The sequence below is a fragment of the Notolabrus celidotus genome, chromosome 13 (assembly GCF_009762535.1).
Source record: "Notolabrus celidotus isolate fNotCel1 chromosome 13, fNotCel1.pri, whole genome shotgun sequence".
NCBI classification, from domain to species: Eukaryota; Metazoa; Chordata; class Actinopteri; order Labriformes; family Labridae; genus Notolabrus; species Notolabrus celidotus.
In genome coordinates, this window is record NC_048284.1 from 2,455,476 (window position 1) to 2,478,023 (window position 22,548).

A 22,548-nucleotide genomic window follows, 5' to 3' on the forward strand; every position below is an offset into this window, starting at 1 on the left:
CAGGTGCGTTATGATGGAGATGACGACACAGTGAACTATGAGAACGCTGGAGAGCCTTCTGCTTCAGTCAGACTCCACTGATCAACATCTTCCACGCCTTCAATTTACCAGACCAATGAGTCCACTGCTCTTAAACTTTGTTACAGCTTTTTACTGCACATACAAACACAAACCCTGATTTCAGTTTAAGGTGTTTAGTAAAGACTTGATTAATGTAAATTGAACAAATCAACTGCTTTTTTTTCAGCTGAATGTTAAAGTTTAGTTTTTATATAAATGATATAATGATATTTGTTTTTAACTTTGTCAGGAAAATCTGAAGTTTCTGCTTCCAGCTCAGGAAACAACTGATAACTCTTTTCTTTGGATGCAATCATTTGTAGATGTGCAGATTTTTTGAGTATTTTCATTCATGATGAGTTCAGAATAACCTCATTTAATCACTGTTTATAGTTACTCTTTAAGTCAGATTGTATTTTGCATTGTTGCTGAGTTTAACTAGTGTCAGAGGGGAAAGAGTGTGTTTTACTGAAATGCTTCTCAGTCTTCAGAGAGTCAGTGTTTGTCTCCTCTTCATCATATCTGATCACAGTGTCGTCTGCAAATAAAGAAATGTTCACCTCTTAATTCTACAGAGTGTTTTATGATTCCTTCATTTACTAACAGAGTTATAATCACAGGCCTGATAACTGAAGGGTCTACCTCCCATACTACTCTTAGAGACTTTAGGTTCAATGAGCAGGCCTGCATGCTGGGAGTGCAGTGTTCTAGAACAGGATTTCTCAAACTTTTTGGAGCCAAGGTGAGAAAATTGTCCAAGGACCCCCTCATAATTGTAACACAGATTAAGCACATTAGTGATGTGTCATGATCAAAAGCTGCGGCTCTGAGAGTCGATGCTTTATAGTTAATCAGAAGAGCCGGCTCGCCGAGAGAGATAGAGAGAGAGAGAGAGAGAGAGAGAGAGAGAGAGAGAGAGAGAGAGAGTCGGCTCCCAGTTTGTTCCTTTCTCTACTTAGCTCTCTCAGTGTTCAGCCCCAGCTCTGCTCACAGCAGAACTTTGTTTTGATTGGTCAGCATGGCGGACATGCGGCCCATCACATGTGAGGATATAGGATACAGGTGATGGAGGGGAGGCTGTGTATCCTGGCTTCATCTGTTCCTTCAGAGAGAGTCTTCTTGAAGACCGGCAAATACTCACTGAGAGGAGAAATCGGATCAACCCATCCAAGCTGAGGGATCGGATTTTTCTCAATGCCAACCTGAGGACATTAATAATGTTTGCTCCAGTTTGGTTCTGGTTCTTGTTCTGTTTGGTCGAGTTTGGTTCTGGTTCTGTTTACCTGAGTTGGTTCTGGTTCTGTTTGCTTGAGTTTGGTTCTGGTTTTGGTTCAGTTTGCTTGAGGTCGGTTCTGGTTTGGTTCTGGTTCGATTCTGGTTCAAGTCTGGTTCGGTTCTGGTTCGGTTCTGGTACGGTTCTGGTTCGGTTCTGGTTCGGTTCTGGTATGGATCTGGTTCGGTTCCGGTTCGGTTCTGGTTCAGTTCTGGTACGGTTCTGGTTTGGTTCTTGTTTGGTTCTGGTTCGGGTCTGGTTCCATTCTGGTTCGGTTTTGGTTCAAATCTGGTTCGGTTCTGGTTCGGTTCTGGTACGGTTCTGGTTCGGATCTGGTTTGGTTCGGTTCCGGTTTGGTTCTGGTTCAGTTCAAGTACGGTTCTGGTTCAGTTCTGGTTCGGTTCTGTTCGGTTCTGTTCGGTTCTGGTTTGGTTCTGGTTTGCTTGAGGTCGGTTCTGGTTCGGTTCTGGTTCGATTCTGGTTCAAGTCTGGTTCGGTTCTGATTTGGTTCTGGTACGGTTCTGGTTTGGTTCTGGTATGGATCTGGTTCGGTTTGGTTCTGGTTCGGTTCTGGTTCGGTTCTGGTTCAGTTCAGGTACGGTTCTGGTTCGGTTCTGGTTCGGGTCTTGCTCGGATCTGGTTCGGTTTTGGTTCAAATCTGGTTCGGTTCTGGTTCGGTTCTAGTACGGATCTGGTTCGGTTCTGGTTTCGGTTCGGTTCCGGTTCGGTTCTGGTTCAGTTCAAGTACGGTTCTGGTTCAGTTCTGGTTCGGTTTGGTTCTGGTTTGGTTCTGGTTTGGTTGTGGTTTGGATGTGGTTTGGTTGTGGTTTGGTTGTGGTTTGGTTCTGGTATGGATCTGGTTCGGTTCGGTTCTGGTTCAGTTCTGGTACGGTTCTGGTTCAGTTCTGGTTGGGGTCTGGCTCGATTCTGGTTCGGTTTTGGTTCAAATCTGTTTCGGTTCTGGTTCGGTTCTGGTACAGTTCTGGTTCGGATCTGGTTTGGTTCGGTTCCGGTTTGGTTCTGGTTCAGTTCAAGTACGGTTCTGGTTCAGTTCTGGTTCGGTTCTGTTCGGTTGTGGTTTGGTTGTGGTTTGGTTCTGGTTAGGTTCTGGTTCGGGTCATAACCCTAACCCTAACCCTAACCCTAACCTTAATCCTAACCCTAACCCTAACCCTAATCATAACCCTAACCCTAACTCTAACCCTAACCCTAATCCTAACCCTAACCCTAATCCTAACCCTAACCCTAACCCTAATCCTAACCCTAATCCTAACCCTAACCCTAACCCTAATCATAACCCTAACCCTAATCATAACCCTAACCCTAACCCTAATCCTAACCCTAACCCTAACCCTAACCCTAACACTAATCCTAACCCTAATCCTAATCCTAACCCTAACCCTAACTCTAACCCTAACCCTAATCCTAACCCTAACCCTAATCCTAACCCTAACCCTAACCCTAACCCTAACCCTAATCATAACCCTAACCCTAACTCTAACCCTACCCTAACCCTAACCCTAACCCTGATCCTAACCCTAACCCTAATCCTAACCCTAACCCTAACCCTAATCCTAACCCTAACCCTAACCCTAACCCTAACACTAATCCTAACCCTAATCCTAACCCTAACCCTAACCCTAACCCTAATCCTAACCCTAATCCTAACCCTAACCCTAACCCTAATCCTAACCCTAATCCTAACCCTAACCCTAACCCTAACCCTAAGCCTAATCCTAACCCTAACCCTAACCCTAATCCTAACCCTAACCCTAACCCTAATCCTAACCCTAATCCTAACCCTAACCCTAACCCTAACCCTAACCCTAATCCTAACCCCAATCCTAACCCTAACCCTAACCCTAATCCTAACCCTAACCCTAACCCTACCCCAACCCTAACCCTAACCCTAACCCTAATCCTAACCCTAATCCTAACCCTAACTCTAACCCTACCCCAACCCTAACCCTAACCCTAATCCTAACCCTAATCCTAACCCTAACTCTAACCCTACCCTAACCCTAACCCTAACCCTAACTCTAACCCTACCCTAACCCTAACCCTAACACTAATCCTAACTCTAACCCTACCCTAACCCTAACCCTAACCCTAACACTAACCCTAATCCTAACCCTAACCCTAACCCTAATCCTAACCCTAACACTAACCCTAATCCTAACCCTAACTCTAACCCTACCCTAACCCTAACCCTAACCCTAATCCTAACCCTAACCCTAACACTAACACTAATCCTAACCCTAACCCTAACCCTAACCCTAACCCTAATCCTAACCCTAACTCTAACCCTACCCTAACCCTAACCCTAACCCTAATCCTAATCCTAACCCTAACACTAACCCTAATCCTAACCCTAACCCTAATCCTAACCCTCACCCTAATCCTAATCCTAACCCTAACACTAATCCTAACCCTAACCCTAATCCTAACCCTAACCCTAATCCTAACCCTAACCCTCACCCTAATCCTAACCCTAACCCTAATCCTAACCCTAATCCTAACCCTAACCCTAATCCTAACCCTAACTCTAACCCTACCCTAACGCTAACCCTAATCCTAACCCTAACCCTCACCCTCACCCTCACCCTAACCCTAACACTAACCCTAATCCTAACCCTAACCCTCACCCTCACCCTCACCCTACCCTAACCCTAACCCTCACCCTCACCCTCACCCTACCCTAACCCTAACCCTACCCTAACCCTAACCCTCACCCTCACCCTCACCCTACCCTAACCCTAACCCTAACCCTAACCCTACCCTCACCCTCACCCTCACCCTACCCTAACCCTCACCCTCACCCTCACCCTAACCCTACCCTCACCCTCACCCTCACCCTCACCCTCACACTAATCCTAACCCTAATCCTAACCCTAACCCTAACCCTAACCCTAATCCTAACCCTAATCCTAACCCTAACCCTAACCCTAACCCTAATCCTAACCTTAATCCTAACCCTAACCCTAACCCTAACCCTAAGCCTAATCCTAACCCTAACCCTAACCCTAATCCTAACCCTAACCCTAACCCTAATCCTAACCCTAATCCTAACCCTAACCCTAACCCTAATCCTAACCCCAATCCTAACCCTAACCCTAACCCTAATCCTAACCCTAACCCTAACCCTAACCCTAATCCTAACCCTAATCCTAACCCTAACTCTAACCCTACCCTAACCCTAACCCTAACCCTAATCCTAACCCTAATCCTAACCCTAACTCTAACCCTACTCTAACCCTACCCTAACCCTAACCCTAACCCTAACTCTAACCCTACCCTAACCCTAACCCTAACACTAATCCTAACTCTAACCCTACCCTAACCCTAACCCTAACCCTAACACTAACCCTAATCCTAACCCTAACCCTAACCCTAATCCTAATCCTAACCCTAACACTAACCCTAATCCTAACCCTAACTCTAACCCTACCCTAACCCTAACCCTAATCCTAACCCTAACCCTAACACTAACCCTAATCCTAACCCTAACCCTAACCCTAACCCTAACCCTAATCCTAACCCTAACTCTAACCCTACCCTAACCCTAACCCTAACCCTAATCCTAATCCTAACCCTAACACTAACCCTAATCCTAACCCTAACCCTAATCCTAACCCTCACCCTAATCCTAATCCTAACCCTAACACTAACCCTAACCCTAACCCTAATCCTAACCCTAACCCTAACCCTAATCCTAACCCTAACCCTCACCCTAATCCTAACCCTAACCCTAATCCTAACCCTAATCCTAACCCTAACCCTAGTCCTAACCCTAACTCTAACCCTACCCTAACGCTAACCCTAATCCTAACCCTAACCCTCACCCTCACCCTCACCCTAACCCTAACACTAACCCTAATCCTAACCCTCACCCTCACCCTCACCCTCACCCTAACACTAACCCTACCCTAACCCTAACCCTCACCCTCACCCTCACCCTACCCTAACCCTAACCCTAACCCTACCCTAACCCTCACCCTCACCCTCACCCTCACCCTACCCTAACCCTACCCTAACCCTAACCCTAACCCTACCCTCACCCTCACCCTCACCCTCACCCTACCCTAACCCTCACCCTCACCCTCACCCTACCCTCACCCTCACCCTCACCCTCACCCTCACCCTAACCCTAATCCTAACCCTAACCCTAACCCTACCCTAACCCTAACCCTCACCCTCACCCTCACCCTCACCCTAACCCTAACCCTAATCCTAACCCTAACCCTCACCCTAATCCTAACCCTAACCCTAACACTAACCCTAATCCTAACCCTAACCCTAATCCTAACCCTAACTCTAACCCTACCCTAACCCTAACCCTAACCCTAACCCTAATCCTAATCCTAACCCTAACACTAACACTAACCCTAATCACAAATATATGGCTTCAGGTGTTGCTGGTCTTAAATCTATCAATGAATTCTTTGTAAATCACAAAAAGTCCTCACTTTAGATCAGCTCACAAAACCATGAACACAGCTTATAAGTCCTTTGTGACTACCTTAATTAATCATAATTTGCTATGTAATAAGGTGTTCACTAACCCTTACTAAATGTTAGAATCATAACCTGTAAATGTGTTTATAACTGCTTTATAATGACCATAATAGCTCATTTGTAATTGGTGAATCCATCATATATAAAGTATGAACAAAGAGTTAGTTAACACATTATAGAGAGTCATATTCATGAATAATAAAACATTTATAACTGTGTTTGTACATGATATATAAATGAGTATTAATGTATGAACAATGCTTTACAGATGATGAGTTAAGTATTAATTAATGCTTAATGAAGTGTGTAGTTAATATAAAGTGTAACCGGTTTTACTTATCACTTTTAAAGCACTTCACGGTCTGGCCCCCGAATATGTATGTGATCTGCTGTCACCCTACCAGCCCGGGCGCAGCCTCAGATCCTCAGGCAGGAACCTCCTTAAAGTTCCCGCCACAAAGCTGAAGTCTAAAGGCTGATTTATACCTCTGCGTCTCCCCTACGCAGCAGGGGCTGACGCGGACATGAGCCCCACATACTTGTGCGTCGGTGTGTCTGTGTCGCGCAGCAATTCTCCTCCGAAACGCCTGAGGGCAGTGCGGTCTCTCTGATAGCCGGTCGCCTGCTTCCGGTCCCGCTACGATCTCTGTTTACTTTTCCACAGAGATTCAGAGCGTGTTCTGTTAATCTACAGCTGATACATGTTGCTGTTTATCATACAGACATGATTACATGAAGAATAGAGAGGAGGAGATGAAATACACGGCCGATGTGTGGCCGATGTCCGGGATCCCGGAAGTGCTGTGAATGCGGGAAAGACAAAGCCGTCGAGCAGACCAATCACAGAGCTTGCGGTTCGCGTCGGCTCTACGCGTAGTTACATTTTGGAGGAGGTGCACGTCAGCTACGTGCGTAGGCCTCTGCGTAGGTACGGGAGCTACGCGGACCTACGGCGTAGGTTACGCCGTCGATTCGACGCAGAAGTATAAATCAGCCTTAAACCTTCCACTTTAATTCTGAGAAAAGACCAAAAAGAGGAACCAACAGATCTGAAACCGCTGAAATATCTTTAATCTTTCAAACTACAAACTCAAAAAGTTTCGACTGGGCGAGGACTCTTCTCTTGTTTGTTTGTGGTTTCTGTCACACTTCTCTATAAATACTGTTTCTCACAAACGTTGTCTGAAGAAAAGAAGCAGCACTTTTCAGACGTTTATCTTAACTGACAATCTTCACACCTTCAGCTTCCTTCTCCTTTCTCCCTCTCACGAGGTGAAAAAACATGTCCGTCACTAGAGCACCAAAGAACTGCACACGGTGTGAGCTAAAGATGACTTATGGACATTAAAATTCACTTTCCTCTCCCTGCATCGGGCTGACTCAGACGCAGAAAAGTGAAGCCGTTCATGTAGTTGTCACTGTTTTAAAAACTTTAAGAAAAGCTGCCTCTCTGAGGAAGTGACATCATGCTGAAAAAGGGAAGTAGGTTCAGCAGTTCTCTAAATAAGGACGACTTTAGACTCTCAGACAGTTGTGAGCACGAGAGCAGAAGAAGAGAGACGGAGGATCAGGATTATGGAGCTCAATTGGATTCAGATGTCTTTATTTCTAACAGCACTGCCTCAGTTCACAGGTAGGACTACTGATATCTCATAACACTGAATGTAACAGACTTTTTATCTTGTTAGTTTAACTTTAATAATTTTCTCAGCAGCAGCAGAAGAATTTAAAACTGTCAGAGCTGGAGAGGACGTCACTTTGTCATGTGAGAGTCAACGTCCCTGTAAGAATAATGAATGGATCTTCAGTGATCCGTCAAAGTCAGCAGCAGTAGTACAGCTGGTTAGAAATGGGAAGATCAGAGAAAACATTGGATCTAAATCAGGCAGACTGAGCATTACAGAGGACTGTTCTCTGGTTATAAAGAAGGTCACAGAGGAGGATGTTGGTCGTTATGACTGTCGTCAGTACACACCAGGAGGAAGACCAGAACCTGGTTCAGTTGTTTTTCTGTCTGTTCTGAGCAGTGAGTATTTCTATCGTCATGTTTTCAGCTCAAACTGTCTCGTTCAAACAGTATACTGAAACATTACAATAATTATGATCACAGTGCTCAACTTCATTTGACTCTTTTTGTCTCTCTGACAATATCTCCATCTTCACCAGTGACTGAAATAAAGGACGGTGATCAGGTGACATTACGCTGCTTTGTGAGGACATATGGACGGTGTACACTCAGAGTGAGGTGGCTGTTTGAGGGTAAAGATGTGGATGATCCTCATCAAAGTGTGGTGACATCACAGGGTCACTGCTTCACTGATGTGACCTTTCCGTCGTATCAGCACATGTACAAATCAAGAAATGACTCCCTGCAGTGTGAAGTGACTGCAGGTAACAAAGTGAAGCTGTTTCCCTTCAGCCCTCAGCTCTCAGGTGAGAAACCAGATGAGAATATCTTGATCTGTTTAAAGTCACTTTACCTGGTGAGACTAGATATAACAGAAAACCAACAACAACACCTAAAACTAAAATTCTTAAAAAATCAACAACAGCTGGAAAACCAACTGAGGTCATACCGACAACAGGGACCACACCGACGCCTGAGAACAATCATTCTTCAGATGGAAAAGGTACAGACTCATCTCTTTGTCTCTCTTTCTCCCTCTCTCTGTTTGATGCACGTTGGAAGGATTGAGGACAGAAATCTGCTCCAGAACACTTCTAATGTTCTCCTCATCCTTACAGGTTGGCGTTGGCTGTGGTTGTACGTCACCGTGGCTGTGGTGCTTTTAACGGCGCTTCTTGTCGTCATTGTGATCGTCATCCGACTGAAGAGAACCAAAGGTTCAGGGAATGACAACCTGGTAAGTTCAGAAACGACTTTATTAAACTCTTTATATGTATAGAGGGGAGATGACTGTCTGTGTGGGGTTAAAATGAGCAGCTGTAACAGGAAAGAGGAAATGAGTGAGAAATGCAGAAGTTCAACTCTAAATTTACACTTCTGTACTGATGACAGGAATTCATCAACTCCCCTCTGATGTCATCAAACTTTACATTACTGCACTCATCCAGAAACTGTTCATGCATATTGCACTTGAATGCATCTTAAAGCTGGGGTTGGTAATCAGATTTAGATACACTTTTTGTTATACTGGTTAAAATGATCTTTATGTCCTGATGGTAATCAATACATGATGTGTTTTTAAAAAAGAGTGAAGAAAAGCTGCTATCTACAGCCGGAGTAAACCTGGGAAAACACCAACCAATCAGCCTTTTTTGGGTGCCAAAATTTTAAACCATTTAAATCCCGTCCTGTCGTTCTGCCCGCCTCCTGCGCGTACATTTCCCGGCGTGTACTCTGAGTCCCCGTCTCCTGCCTCTACTTCCCCTGACTCTACTCAATGCCCCTCTCGCTCGACCTCGGGCCTGTCCCCTCTGACCTGATGAGGTGCTTTGTTCAGGACTGTAGTCCGGATCAGAGTCTAAAAAGCTCTCACCACGGGGCTCTGACAAGCAGAAGAATGAATGACATTTAGTAAGTCCTACAGAAATGTAGTTGTACTGTAGCGTCCGTCCGGACGCTGTAGGGATGACGAGCCGATTGGTGAACACGTTGAGTTTTAATAACCGGTCACTGTCGGCCGTGATCACGATAACCAACAAAACAACAATCAATGTTTGAATGAATGAAGAACTTCTCCTCTTGTCTCTCCTCTCTCCCACTCACACACTCTACACCTCTCCTGATGCCTTCACTGACCGTCAACACTGTAGGAATTAAGAGCATCTACACTGAACAGGTTTAACAAACAGTAGAGCTGTTACAGTGTTATATATGTGTTATAACATTTCTCATGATATCGTGTCACCAGTACAACTGGATAATGCTAGAATGACAGTTGTGAGTACTAACAGCAGCCATGTTTGTTTGTGTTTTTAACTTTCACTATGAGAATGTTTTGGTGAGGACCGGTTTTGAATCAGTCACCATCATATGGTCACAAGTCAGCAGCGCTCGTGCATGTGAGCGGGGGGGGGGGGGGCGTCGTTTTGGAGGAGCTCTGAGGGAGGAGGGGAGGGGTTAGACAAAGTCCTGAGGAAATGCTACATTCAAATTCATGCTAGTTTTCCGAGACTGCCAACCCCAGCTTTAAGTTAAACTGGTGTAATCTAGCAGAGGCGTGGGGTAGCCCGGGGTGGAATGGGCTCCTACTTAAATCTGATAGGCCATCCAAAACTCCTAAACTCTGATTGGCTCTTTGCCCGGTCAGAGGCAGGACTTGTGCTCCAACCAACTATTTGAGGTGCTTATGCATAGACATATAAAGAGTAGACGTCGCATCGACCACTACTACCTATTAGCGCTGACGAGCCGTGGGCCGCCATCTTGGTCCGGTCACCCGGTCCACTCAGTGTTTTCTGCAAAAGTCATACATGTAGGTATCAGAATCAGAATCAGCTTTATTTTCGTTGTACAAATACAATGAAATTTCATCTGACTTCTCTCCGTTTAAAGATAAGAATTTCAACAAGAATATATATAGGAAAAAAAAATGTCCATCAGAGACGACAGCTTGTCCATAATTCTCCTGTCAGCCACCACCTCCACAGGGTCCAGGACTGAGCTGGCCTTCTTCCCCAGTTAGTTCAGTCTTGCTCTCCTGTATCCTGTCCGCCCACAGCAGGTGAAATCCTTCCAATGTGGCGTTCGTGTCCGATGTTAGCTCTGTTAGCATGATGCTAATATGGTGCTGAGTTAGCTCGTCCACCTTATCGTACATAGATCTTCCATTCCCCATAACGGTGGGTGGAAGGACAGGTCCATGTCGTCTTTTATAGCTTGCACCTCAGTACCAGCACCTCGTCCTTGCCTCCTTCTCCTCAGCTCGCAGGGAACATCAGGCCTAGCATCGTTTAGCATCGACATGCTATGCTTTATTTGTCAGCATGTCGACGTGTGTCTTGGTACACAGCTACGACATGTAGCTATGTGGCTATGCTAATTAGCGTTAGCACTTTTCCATGACAATGAATAAAAATCATCCACTAGATCTTCAAATCTGCAGACGTGGGGAGTCAAACCGACCTTTGTGTTTATTAAGACAGCCTACAACTAGCATGCCTCCCTCCTAAGCTCCTTGTTAGCACACACGTGTGCAGGGAATGAAAAACGGAGGAGGGGTTGAGTTGTATTTTATACAGTCTATGGGCTGAACAAGCTCCGAGCTCTGACTTCCTGTTACAGACCGGATGGCGGAGGTGGAGAAATCAGAACAGGGGCAGAATGGATTCTTTTCATTTTCGGGGGGTCTGTAGACAGGGACACATATTTCAGGTAGAGAACCATTAAAAAGTCGATTTTGCATGATATGTCACCTTTAAATCTCTTTATTGGCTTTTTTCTTTTTCACATACAAATTACAAAAGTCTGAGACATCTTTATCCAATGCCTCAAACTAGCATACAAAAAAATAAAGTATAAATAAAAACCAAAGGACATACAAAACACAAGTAAAATAAAATACCAAAACAATAACATAAAAAAAAATTTGAATAGAAATAATACTACAACAATACAACTTGGAGGATGTTAAGTGCCCTAGATTTTTGCTAAGTTATTATTTTTTCATGGGGTTGTTTTTGTTATAGTGGTCCATAAGCGGCTGCCATATAGAGTAAAACATGTTTATTTTTCCTCTCAGGGTGAATTTTATTTTCTCTAACTGCAAATGCTTCATTACAAAATTCATTAGGACACCTCTGATTTTGGCGCACAGTGCTCTGGCATCTTCAGTGTTTCCCCTACCATTATACGGGGGGGAGGGGCGCCCCCCCAACAGCGGCAGCCGCCCCCCCTTGGAAGTTCAATAAATTTTATTTTCTATATAGCGCCAGATCACAGCAGAAGTAATTGAGGGTTACCTCTCTTATAGATCAGGTCTTAAACTTGTTCTTTTATTAAACAGACTAAATATCCTTATGTTGTTGATCTTATTTACATGACAGGATGTCATTATGCTCATCTGCTCTCTGTATCGCATGGCAGAGTTCCGCCCCAGCGCACACAGACACATAAACACGTGCGCTCACATACACACATCACAGCACAACGATAAATGTTCATCTACAACTCGTTTTTTCAAGACGAAAACGAGACTATGACGAGCTAAAGTGCATCACTGATAATACAAACTCAGACTAAATCTTAAAGCTGGGGTTGGTAGTCTCGGAAAACTAGCATGAATTTGAATGTAGCTTTTCCTCATGACTCCGTCAAACCCCTCCCCTCCTCCCTCAGAGCTCCTCCAAAACGACGCCCCCCCCCCCCCCCCCCCCCGACCATATGATGGTGACTGATTCAAAACTGGTCCTCACCAAAACATTCTCATAGTGAAAGTTAAAAACACAAACAAACATGGCTGCTGTTAGCACTCACAACTATCATTCTAGCATTATCCAGTTGTACCAGTGACATGATATCAGGAGAAAAGTTATAACACATATATAACACTGTAACAACTCTACTGTTTGTTAAACCTGTTCAGTGTAGATGCTCTTAATTCCTACAGTGTTGACGGTCAGTGAAGGCATCAGGAGAGGTGTAGAGTTTGTGAGCGGGAGAGAAGAGAGACAAGAGGAGAAGTTCTTCATTCATTCAAACATTGATTGTTGTTTTGTTGGTTGGCGTGGTAACGGCCGACAGTGACCGGTTATTAAAGATAAACATGTTCACCAATCGGCTCGTCATCACTACAGCGTCTGGACCAAGCGGCAACCTCCGGTCTAAAAATATGAGTCAATGCGGAAGTGTTAAAAGCTGCAGTTCATCGAGGATCCGCTTGAGGCTGGCTCCGGAAGTACCGGAAGTCACATACACATGAATGGGGAAAAGCCGATCTTTGCAGCATTAATAAACATGTTTACAGCCTGGTACAAAAGATGAGTGTAGTCTGAATAGCTAATTTCTCGATGTCCTCTCACTGTGAGGGGGGTGAATTTTTTTCTAATTCGGTGATTTCGAAGATATTGAGATTACCAGTCTTCCAATGAGAGGCACAGCTGCCTGCAGGAACACTGCAGCTGTTGGCTAGGAGGCTCAAAGCCCGCCTCTTTACGTCACACTGGCTCGACAGAAGCAATATGGCTGCCGCAGCCGATTGGTCTCAAAACAGCTCTTCAGAAACAGATGGGTGACGTCACGGATACTACGTCCATATTTTTTACAGTCTATGGTCCGGACGGACGCTGCAATAAATATATATTTTCTGTAGGACTTACTGAACATCATTAATTATTCTGCTTGTTGGTGAGAGCTTTTTAGACTCTGATCCGGACTACAGTCCTGAGCAAAGCACCTCATCAGGTCAGAGGGGACAGGCCCGAGGTCGAGCGAGAGGGGCAGTAAATAGAGTCAGGGGAAGTAGAGGCAGGGGACGGGGACTCGGAGGAGTGCATGCCGGGGAAATGCACGCTATGCAGGAGGAGGGCAGAACGGCTGGACGGGATTTGATTGATTTAAAATTTGGGGAGCCAAAAAACGCTGATTGGTTGGTGTTTTCTCAGGTTTACTCCGGCTGTAGATAGCAGCTTTTTTTCACTCTTTTTTAAGAACACATCATGTATTGATTACCACATCAGGACATAAAGATCATTTTAACCAGTATGACAAAAAGTGTATCTAAATCTGATTACCAACCCCAGCTTTAAGAAGGACCGTCGGACATTAACAACTCATATTTTCCCCGCTGTGCGTCTAATCTTTAGAAATTAAAACTATGCATTCCTGTAACAGGCTGAGTTATTATTGGAGGGGCGCAGTGTTAGCTTGGTCTCTACCTGCAGCAGGTGTGCTGTGTGAACCAGTCACCTCTTCATTGAGGATTTTTACCCCCCCCCCGGTGTGCCGTGAGCTGACTGTCACTGCAGGTGCATTCAGGGACCGTCGTAAAAGTGCAATGCTGACCTGTATTTCGCGTTCATGGCATTTGTAGCGATCCCAGCGAGGACGAATGGTTTTACTCTCAACGGATGAGTTTATTTTCTCAATTTCCGTGCCGTCAACAAACAAACACACCGTAAGAGCTGCACGGGATAAACAAACAAAATGTAAACATCACCATAAGCAAAGAAATTACAATAACATCATATAAATACGAGACGAGGTAAAAGCCTGATAATTGATCCCAATACTGTTAAACCTGTGCAAACATGTAACTGCTAAAATTTACATTCCCCAAAATAAACCAAACATAAGAGATAACGGTAACACTTTATATTAACTACACACTTTTAACCATTAGTTAAGCATTAATTAAGCATTAATTAATACTTAACTCATCCTCTGTAAAGCATTGTTCATACATTAATACTCATTTATATATCATGTACAAACACAGTTATAAATGTTTTATTATTCATGAATATGACTCTCTATAATGTGTTAACTAACTCTTTGTTCATACTTTATAAATGATGGATTCACCAATTACAAATGAGCTTTTATGGTCATTATAAACCAGTTATTAACTCATTTACATGTTATGATTCTAACATTTAGTAAGGGTTAGTGAACACCTTATTACATAGCAAATTATGATTAATTAAGGTAGTCACAAAGGATTTATAAGCTGCTTGTTCATGGTTTTGTGAGCTGATCTAAAGTGAGGACTTTATATTCTTTACAAAGCATTCATTAATGAGATTTAAGACCAGCAGCACCTTAAAACACAGAATCCAAGTTATTGTTCAGTTTTGCAGCTGCATTTTAACTTTTGTTTACAAATGGCTTTATACAGCCAGAGTTTAAATGTTACTGTGCCTTTTAATATAATTGATATCTAATATTTTATTTGGGTTTTGCCACTGTGAGCACCTTAAGTTTGAGATATTTCTTGTTCAGTTGCAGAGTATTTTGTGACTACCTTGATTAATCATAATTTGTTATGTAATAAGGTGTTCACTAACCCTTACTAAATGTTAGAATCATAACCTGTAAATGTGTTTATAACTGGTTTATAATGACCATGATAGCTCATTTGTATTTGGTGAATCCATCATTTATAAAGTATGAACAAAGAGTTACACATTATAGAGTCATATTCATGAATAATAAAACATTTATAACTGTGTTTGTACATGATATATAAATGAGTATTAATGTATGAACAATGCTTTACAGAGGATGAGTTAAGTATTAATTAATGCTTAATTAATGCTTAAAAGTGTGTAGTTAATATAAAGTGTTACCGAGATAACACCCCAAAACACAATTAATCAGTGATACAATGAAAAGCATTTAAGGCAAACAAACAAACAAACAAACAAAGGGACGCAACACGAGGCTGGTCTACCATGACTCAGCAAACAAAGGGCTAAGAAGTCAGGTGTGAGCAGCTACCGCGATCCCACTTCATGTCATTAAAAGGAAAAGGTTATCAACATATCAGTAAACCCCCTCCACCAAACCAAGACAATAAAGAAAAATATACCTTATTCCCAATCTCAAGCGGGACGCTAACCGAACCTTCTCCGTACCTTCATTCGTTGAGAAAGCGCTGACATTTGTTTACCTTTATCAGCTGTTCAGCGTCAGCGCGTCAGCGGTAAACTGAGCTTTCAAAATAAAAGTCCCAACCCGGTTCCAACAATAAACACAAAAATAGACACTTCAACCATAAATATGAGCACATTTTTGTATACACTTTTATCTTTAAAAAGGGTCATTTACAGCATTCATGTTTATTTGAATCAAGAGAATCAGATATAGTGGTCACATGAAGAAAGTTTTATCTTGACTTTTTTTGCAGGCTAGATTATTTCACTTAGGATATTACAAAAGCAAAAGTGTTAATATAGTGAAATGTTGACGATTTTAAAACCCTGATACCGATATCTGATCGACTGCATGAATTCTTAAAAAATTCCCAAAGTCTGTCTGCACCCCCCCCCCAAGGCTGTAAACCTAGGGGAAACACTGATCTTTGCAGTCTCTGCTGCTTCGGGTTACGTATACAGGTAGAATCAGGGGTAGGATGACCGGACCAAGATGGCGGCCGTGTCTTTTTGCGCCCCAGCAGCCAATGTGGCGTCTACTCTTTATACGTCTATGTGCTTATGGCTTTTTGTTTTTTATTTATTTATTCATTTGTATGTATTATTTGAAATGACCATGCATATTAATTAACACTTCTGTAAATATGCCAGAGTTAGCTAAAAGGCTAGTTAACATCCGTAGTCCCTTGCCAGATGTTTAAAAAAAGGCTCCCTAAAAAGATCAAGATTAAAGAAAGATAAAATAGAGTAGAATAAAATCAAAATAAGAAGGTAGAGGAGAAACTAAAACACAAACAAACAAACAAAAAAGAGAAGAAAAGAAAAGTACAAATAGCACCATGCGATTAATGGTTCTCCATTGAAGACCATTCTCTCCTATCACGACTGTTTGAACGTTTAAAAGGTTATTCTGTGTGTTTTTCTTTAGGCGCTGACCTCAAACCATGCAGGTCCTCAGGCTGCTGCAGAAACCAGTCAGAACGCGGTAGGCGCTTACATGCTGTCATATTTACGCCCCTGCTGTATGTGTAACACACAGAGGTGTTGCGTTGGGGGAGAAGGTGTTGATGTGTAGGGTCAGAGTGTGAGTGCACGCGGCGCTATCGCTGTATGTTGATAGGCTCTGAACCTCCCACTTCTGCAGCGTTGTGATGCAATGTGTCATCACACACTGGGACCGCAATGTTGCGCAGTTTCAGGGTGAATTGTGTAAGCACAGAGGCGGAGGGATGGCTCACAAAGTTAGCCTCATTCATGTCCAGCACATGTGATTACATTTTACAGCCAGTGTCAGACTCTTTTAATTCTTGATTTAATTCAAAACGTTGAATAAGTGCATTAACTCTGTTTTTAAGTTTTGTACTTGAGTGAGTGTGCATTCTTCAGAGTGTGAGGAACACAAAGAGGAAGTGAGATGACACAACTTGATTACACCAGAGATGTACCACACAGTGGTTTGTGAAACCAGCAGTCTAAGAATAAACAGCCGTCATTCAAAAGAAATAAAGAGGGATGGAAGTGATAGAAAATAAACCGTCTCTGCGAAGAAGCAGAAGTCAGTGGAGACGTTTCTGAGCAGCTGTTTTGTCGTCTCCTCTGTGTAGGCTGATCCTGAAGATGGTGTGGCCTACGCCTCCGTCAGCTACACCAAGAAGAGCGACAGTGAAGCCCGGGTAAGCTGTCTGAACAAGATTCTTCTTTTGAACAGTCCAAGCTCATGTGAGGACTGAGGTCACAGGGCGCTAAACCTAAAGGTCGACTTTATCTTGGATATTTGGATGATCTCTTTTTGGCATTCAGCCTCATCAGAAGTTTGAATCCATCATTGTTACTTCTCTCTATCCATCTCTCTCTCTCTCTCTTCATCTCCCTCTATCCCTCTCTCCAACACGGTCTCAGCAGATGTGTGTCTAACATGAGTCTGGTTCCTGCTTGAGGTTTCTGCCTGTTAAAGGAAGTGTGTTCTTCCCACACATATCTTAAAGAGCTCATAGTGCACTATTACCCCTCTAGCACACAATGCTCCCAACATGCAGGCCTGCTCATCATACCTAAAGTCTCTAAAAGTAGTATGGGAGGTAGAGCCTTCAGTTATCAGGCCCCTCTTCTTTAGAACCATCTGGGAGGCAGACACCCTCTCTACTTTTAAGAGTAGGCTTCAAACTTTCCTTTTTCAATGAAGCTTATAGTTAGGGCCGGATCAGGCTTGGACCAGCTCTTAGTTATAGTCATGCTGCTAAAGGCTTAGACTGACACACTGGGATCCTGTCTTCCCCTCTCTCTCCTCTCTCTGCCTGTCTCTCACTTTAACTCTTCCTGTCCCATGAAAGTTACTAACCATAGACCTTTCTGGAGTCCTTGAGCTCCCTTGTCTCGTAGGTTCCTGCTGCTAAAACTACTACTATCCATCTCACCACTACCCACATAGCAAAATTGGTCTGATAGGTCTGGGCCAGATCTGGCATCAAGCCGGCACTGCTGGCTGACTGCTGGCATGGCAAGTGGTATGTCAACCGGATGTGGACCAGGTCTGGCAATGATGGCATTGTATATATGATGGCATGCCACATCTGGCCCGATTGTGGCTTGGTTAATGTGGCCCAGATCTGTCCATGCCACATCTGGGTTGATTAAGCTTGAGCTTGTGATTAAGCTGGTCCATGTGTGGGCCATCTCTGGCAAACTATATCTGGGCCACTTAAGGGCCGTCATGTTGGCTGAGTCTAAGTGTATTGTGGGCCAGAACCGGGCCAGACCTATTTTGCTATGTGGGTATCATCTCTCTCTCTCTCTCTCTCTTCATCTCCCTCTATCCCTCTCTCCAACACGGTCTCAGCAGATATGTGTCTAACATGAGTCTGGTCCTGCTTGAGGTTTCTGCCTGTTAAAGGAAGTGTGTCCTTGCCACACATATCTTAAAGAGCTCATAGTGCACTATTACCCCTCTAGCACACAACGCTCCCAACATGCAAGCCTGCTCATCGTACCTAAAGTCTCTAAAAGTAGTATGGGAGGTAGAGCCTTCAGTTATCAGGCCCCTCTTCTTTAGAACCATCTGGGAGGCAGACACCCTCTCTACTTTTAAGAGTAGGCTTCAAACTTTCCTTTTTTGATGAAGCTTAGAGTTAGGGCCGGATCAGGCTTGGACCAGGTCTTAGTTATAGTCATGCTGCTAAAGGCTTAGACAGACACACTGGGATCCTGTCTTTCCCTCTCTCTCCTCTCTCTGCCTGTCTCTCACTTTAACTCTTCCTGTCCCATGAAAGTTACTAACCATAGACCTTTCTGGAGTCCCTGAGCTCCCTTGTCTCATAGGTTCCTGCTGCTACAACTACTACTATCCATCTCACCACTACCCACATAGCAAAATTGGTCTGGTAGGTCTAGGCCAGATCTGGCATCAAGCCGGCACTGCTGGCTGACTGCTGGCATGGCAAGTGGTATGTCAACCGGATGTGGACCAGGTCTGGCAATGATGGCATTGTATATATGATGGCATGCCACATCTGGCCCGATTGTGGCTTGGTTTATGTGGCCCAGATCTGTCCATGCCGCATCTGGGTTGATTAAGCTTGAGCTTGTGATTAAGCTGGCCCATGTGTGGGCCGTCTCTGGCAAACTATATCTGGGCCACTTAAGAGCCGTCATGTTGGCTGAGTTTAAGTGTATTGTGGGCCAGAACCGGGCCAGACCAATTTTGCTATGTGGGTATCATCTCTCTCTCTCTCTCTTCATCTCCCTTCTATCCCTCTCTCCAACACGGTCTCAGCAGATGTGTGTCTAACATGAGTCTGGTCCTGCTTGAGGTTTCTGCCTGTTAAAGGAAGTGTGTTCTTCCCACACATATCTTAAAGAGCTCATAGTGCACTATTACCCCTCTAGCACACAACGCTCCCAACATGCAGACCTGCTCATCGTACCTAAAGTCTCTAAAAGTAGTATGGGAGGTAGAGCCTTCAGTTATCAGGCCCCTCTTCTTTAGAACCATCTGGGAGGCAGACACCCTCTCTACTTTTAAGAGTAGGCTTCAAACTTTCCTTTTTTGATGAAGCTTATAGTTAGGGCCGGATCAGGCTTGGACCAGGTCTTAGTTATAGTCATGCTGCTAAAGGCTTAGACTAACACACTGGGATCCTGTCTTTCCCTCTCTTTCCTCTCTCTGCCTGTCTCTTACTTTAACTCTTCCTGTCCCATGAAAGTTACTAACCATAGACCTTTCTGGAGTCCCTGAGCTCCCTTGTCTCGTAGGTTCCTGCTGCTAAAACTACTACTATCCATCTCACCACTACCCACATAGCAAAATTGGTCTGATAGGTCTGGGCCAGATCTGGCATCAAGCCGGCACTGCTGGCTGACTGCTGGCTGACTGCTGGCATGGCAAGTGGTATGTCAACCGGATGTGGACCAGGTCTGGCAATGATGGCATTGTATATATGATGGCATGCCACATCTGGCCCGATTGTGGCTTGGTTTATGTGGCCCAGATCTGTCCATGCCGCATCTGGGTTGATTAAGCTTGAGCTTGTGATTAAGCTGGTCCATGTGTGGGCCGTCTCTGGCAAACTATATCTGGGCCACTTAAGAGCCGTCATGTTGGCTGAGTCTAAGTGTATTGTGGGCCAGAACCGGGCCAGACCAATTTTGCTATGTGGGTATCATCTCTCTCTCTCTCTCTTCATCTCCCTCTATCCCTCTCTCCAACACGGTCTCAGCAGATGTGTGTCTAACATGAGTCTGGTCCTGCTGGAGGTTTCTGCCTGTTAAAGGAAGTGTGTCCTTCCCACACATATCTTAAAGAGCTCATAGTGCACTATTACCCCTCTAGCACACAACGCTCCCAACATGCAGGCCTGCTCATCGTACCTAAAGTCTCTAAAAGTAGTATGGGAGGTAGAGCCTTCAGTTATCAGGCCCCTCTTTTTTAGAACCATCTGGGAGGCAGACACCCTCTCTACTTTTAAGAGTAGGCTTCAAACTTTCCTTTTTTGATGAAGCTTATAGTTAGAGCTGGATCAGGCTTGGACCAGCTTTTAGTTATGCTGCTATAGGCTTAGACTGTTGGGGGAACTGACACTCTGGGATCCCCTCTCTCTTCCTCTCCCATTAAAGTTACTAACCATAGACCTTTCTGGGTCCTTGAGCTCCCTTGTCTCGTAGGTTCCTGCTGCTAAAACTACTACTATCCATCTCACCACTATAGCAAAATTGGTCTGATAGGTCTGGGCCAGATCTGGCATCAAGCCGGCACTGCTGGCTGACTGCTGGCTGACTGCTGGCATGGCAAGTGGTATGTCAACCGGATGTGGACCAGGTCTGGCAATGATGGCATTGTATATATGATGGCATGCCACATCTGGCCCGATTGTGGCATGGTTAATGTGGCCCAGATCTGTCCATGCCGCATCTGGGCCGATTAAGGTTGAGCTTGTGATTAAGCTGGCCCATGTGTGGGCCGTCTCTGGCAAACTATATCTGGGCCACTTAAGGGCCGTCATGTTGGCCGAGTCTAAGTGTATTGTGGGCCAGAACCGGGCCAGACCAATTTTGCTATGTGGGTATCATCTCTCTCTCTCTCTTCTTCTCTCTCTATCCTTCTCTCCAACACGGTCTCAGCAGATGTGTGTCTAACATGAGTCTGGTCCGGCTGGAGGTTTCTGCCTGTTAAAGGAAGTTTGTCCTTGCCACTGTAACTTGCTAAATGCTGCAAAGTGCTCTGCTCATGGTGGATTAAGATGAGATCAGACTGAGTCCTGTCTGTAAGATGGGACTGGATCTGATCCGGTCTTGATGTTGGGTCTTTGTTAATAATCGAACATACAGTAGAGTACGGTCTAGACCTGCTCTGTTTGGAAAGAGTCTGAGGAGAACGTTTGTTGGGATTTTGCGCTACATAAATAAAGATTAATTGATTGAACAACTCAACTTGTGAAAGTTTCTAAACTGGGGCTACTTCGAGAGAAATGTTATTTTTACTATCTTTAAATAGTAAGTTAAAGATGTTTCTTACAGACGTGTTTACTGGTACAAACATTCAGAGATGACAAATTTTCAGTTGTATCCCGTTAATTCATGTTCTCTTGTTGTTGTTATTGTTGTTGTTGTTGTTGTTGTTGTTGTTGTTTATGCACCTCATAATGTTGCATTTACCTGTATTGCTTGGTCAGTTAATAACCTCTATATTTGCAATCTTCCAGGTTCGGCGTAAAGACAATGACGAAGACGGATGTGTGATGTATGCCACCGTGAAAGCCTCGACTTCTTCTTCTGCTGCTGGTGGAGCCTCCATTGATCCCAGCTGCCTCTACGCCACTGTTGGAAATGAGAAGAGATAACAGTGCAACGTGAAGTCACTTCTTATATATTGACCGATATTTCATTAGAATTATTTGAAATGATCATTTGCTTTATTTCAGGTTTTATTGCCGTAGAGGATTTTGTTCAGAAGGGACGTTTGCTTTAGCTGTACAGATATTCAGTCGAGTTAATGCTACTTCATGCTCTCAGGTTTTATAGTGTACAGGTACTTTTTTAATCTGCTGTAATTTAAACATCTATCTCTCTTCAGTCTACTCTTTACCGTGTGAGATGAAAAGACGAACAAAGAGGAAGTTGGATAGTTCATTGTCAATGAGTTTGACGCTTACACGGATGTAAGTTTCAGATTTGTGACGTCGGAGTGAATTTCATGGCAGTTCTGAGAAAGAGGAACTGAAAGCAGATGGTCCGCTCCTACAACAACAACATTAAGATGATGATACATCTTTAACTTACTATTTAAAGATCGTACAAATAACATTTCTCTTGAAGTCGCCCAAGTTTAGACACTTTCACAACATGAGCTGTCCGATCAATCTTTATTTATGTCGCGCCAAATCCCACGCTTTCCAAACAGAGCAGGTCTAGACCGTACTCTATGTTCTATTATTAACAAAGACCCAACATCAAGACCGGATCAGATCCAGTCCCATCTTACAGACAGGACTCAGTCTGATCTCATCTTAATCCACCATGAGCAGAGCACTTTGCAGCATTTAGCAAGTTACAGTGGCAAGGACAAACTTCCTTTAACAGGCAGAAACCTCCAGCAGGACCAGACTCATGTTAGACACACATCTGCTGAGACCGTGTTGGAGAGAGGGATAGAG

General features: G+C 44.1%; 1 protein-coding gene across 1 annotated transcript in view; it reads left to right on the plus strand.

The window, feature by feature from the left end:
- LOC117824564 overlaps positions 1–22,337 on the plus strand; it is a gene marked incomplete at its 5' end in the record, with an annotated part of 34,692 nt that extends 12,355 nt beyond the window's left edge. Inside the window, 6 exons of the mRNA XM_034700097.1 lie at positions 8,015–8,281; positions 8,401–8,478; positions 8,594–8,712; positions 16,332–16,388; positions 17,008–17,076; positions 21,598–22,337. Coding sequence (XP_034555988.1) covers positions 8,015–8,281; positions 8,401–8,478; positions 8,594–8,712; positions 16,332–16,388; positions 17,008–17,076; positions 21,598–21,735 — 728 coding nt within the window. The remainder of the gene's footprint in view (positions 1–8,014; positions 8,282–8,400; positions 8,479–8,593; positions 8,713–16,331; positions 16,389–17,007; positions 17,077–21,597) is intronic.
- Between the last annotated feature and the right edge of the window lie 211 nt (positions 22,338–22,548).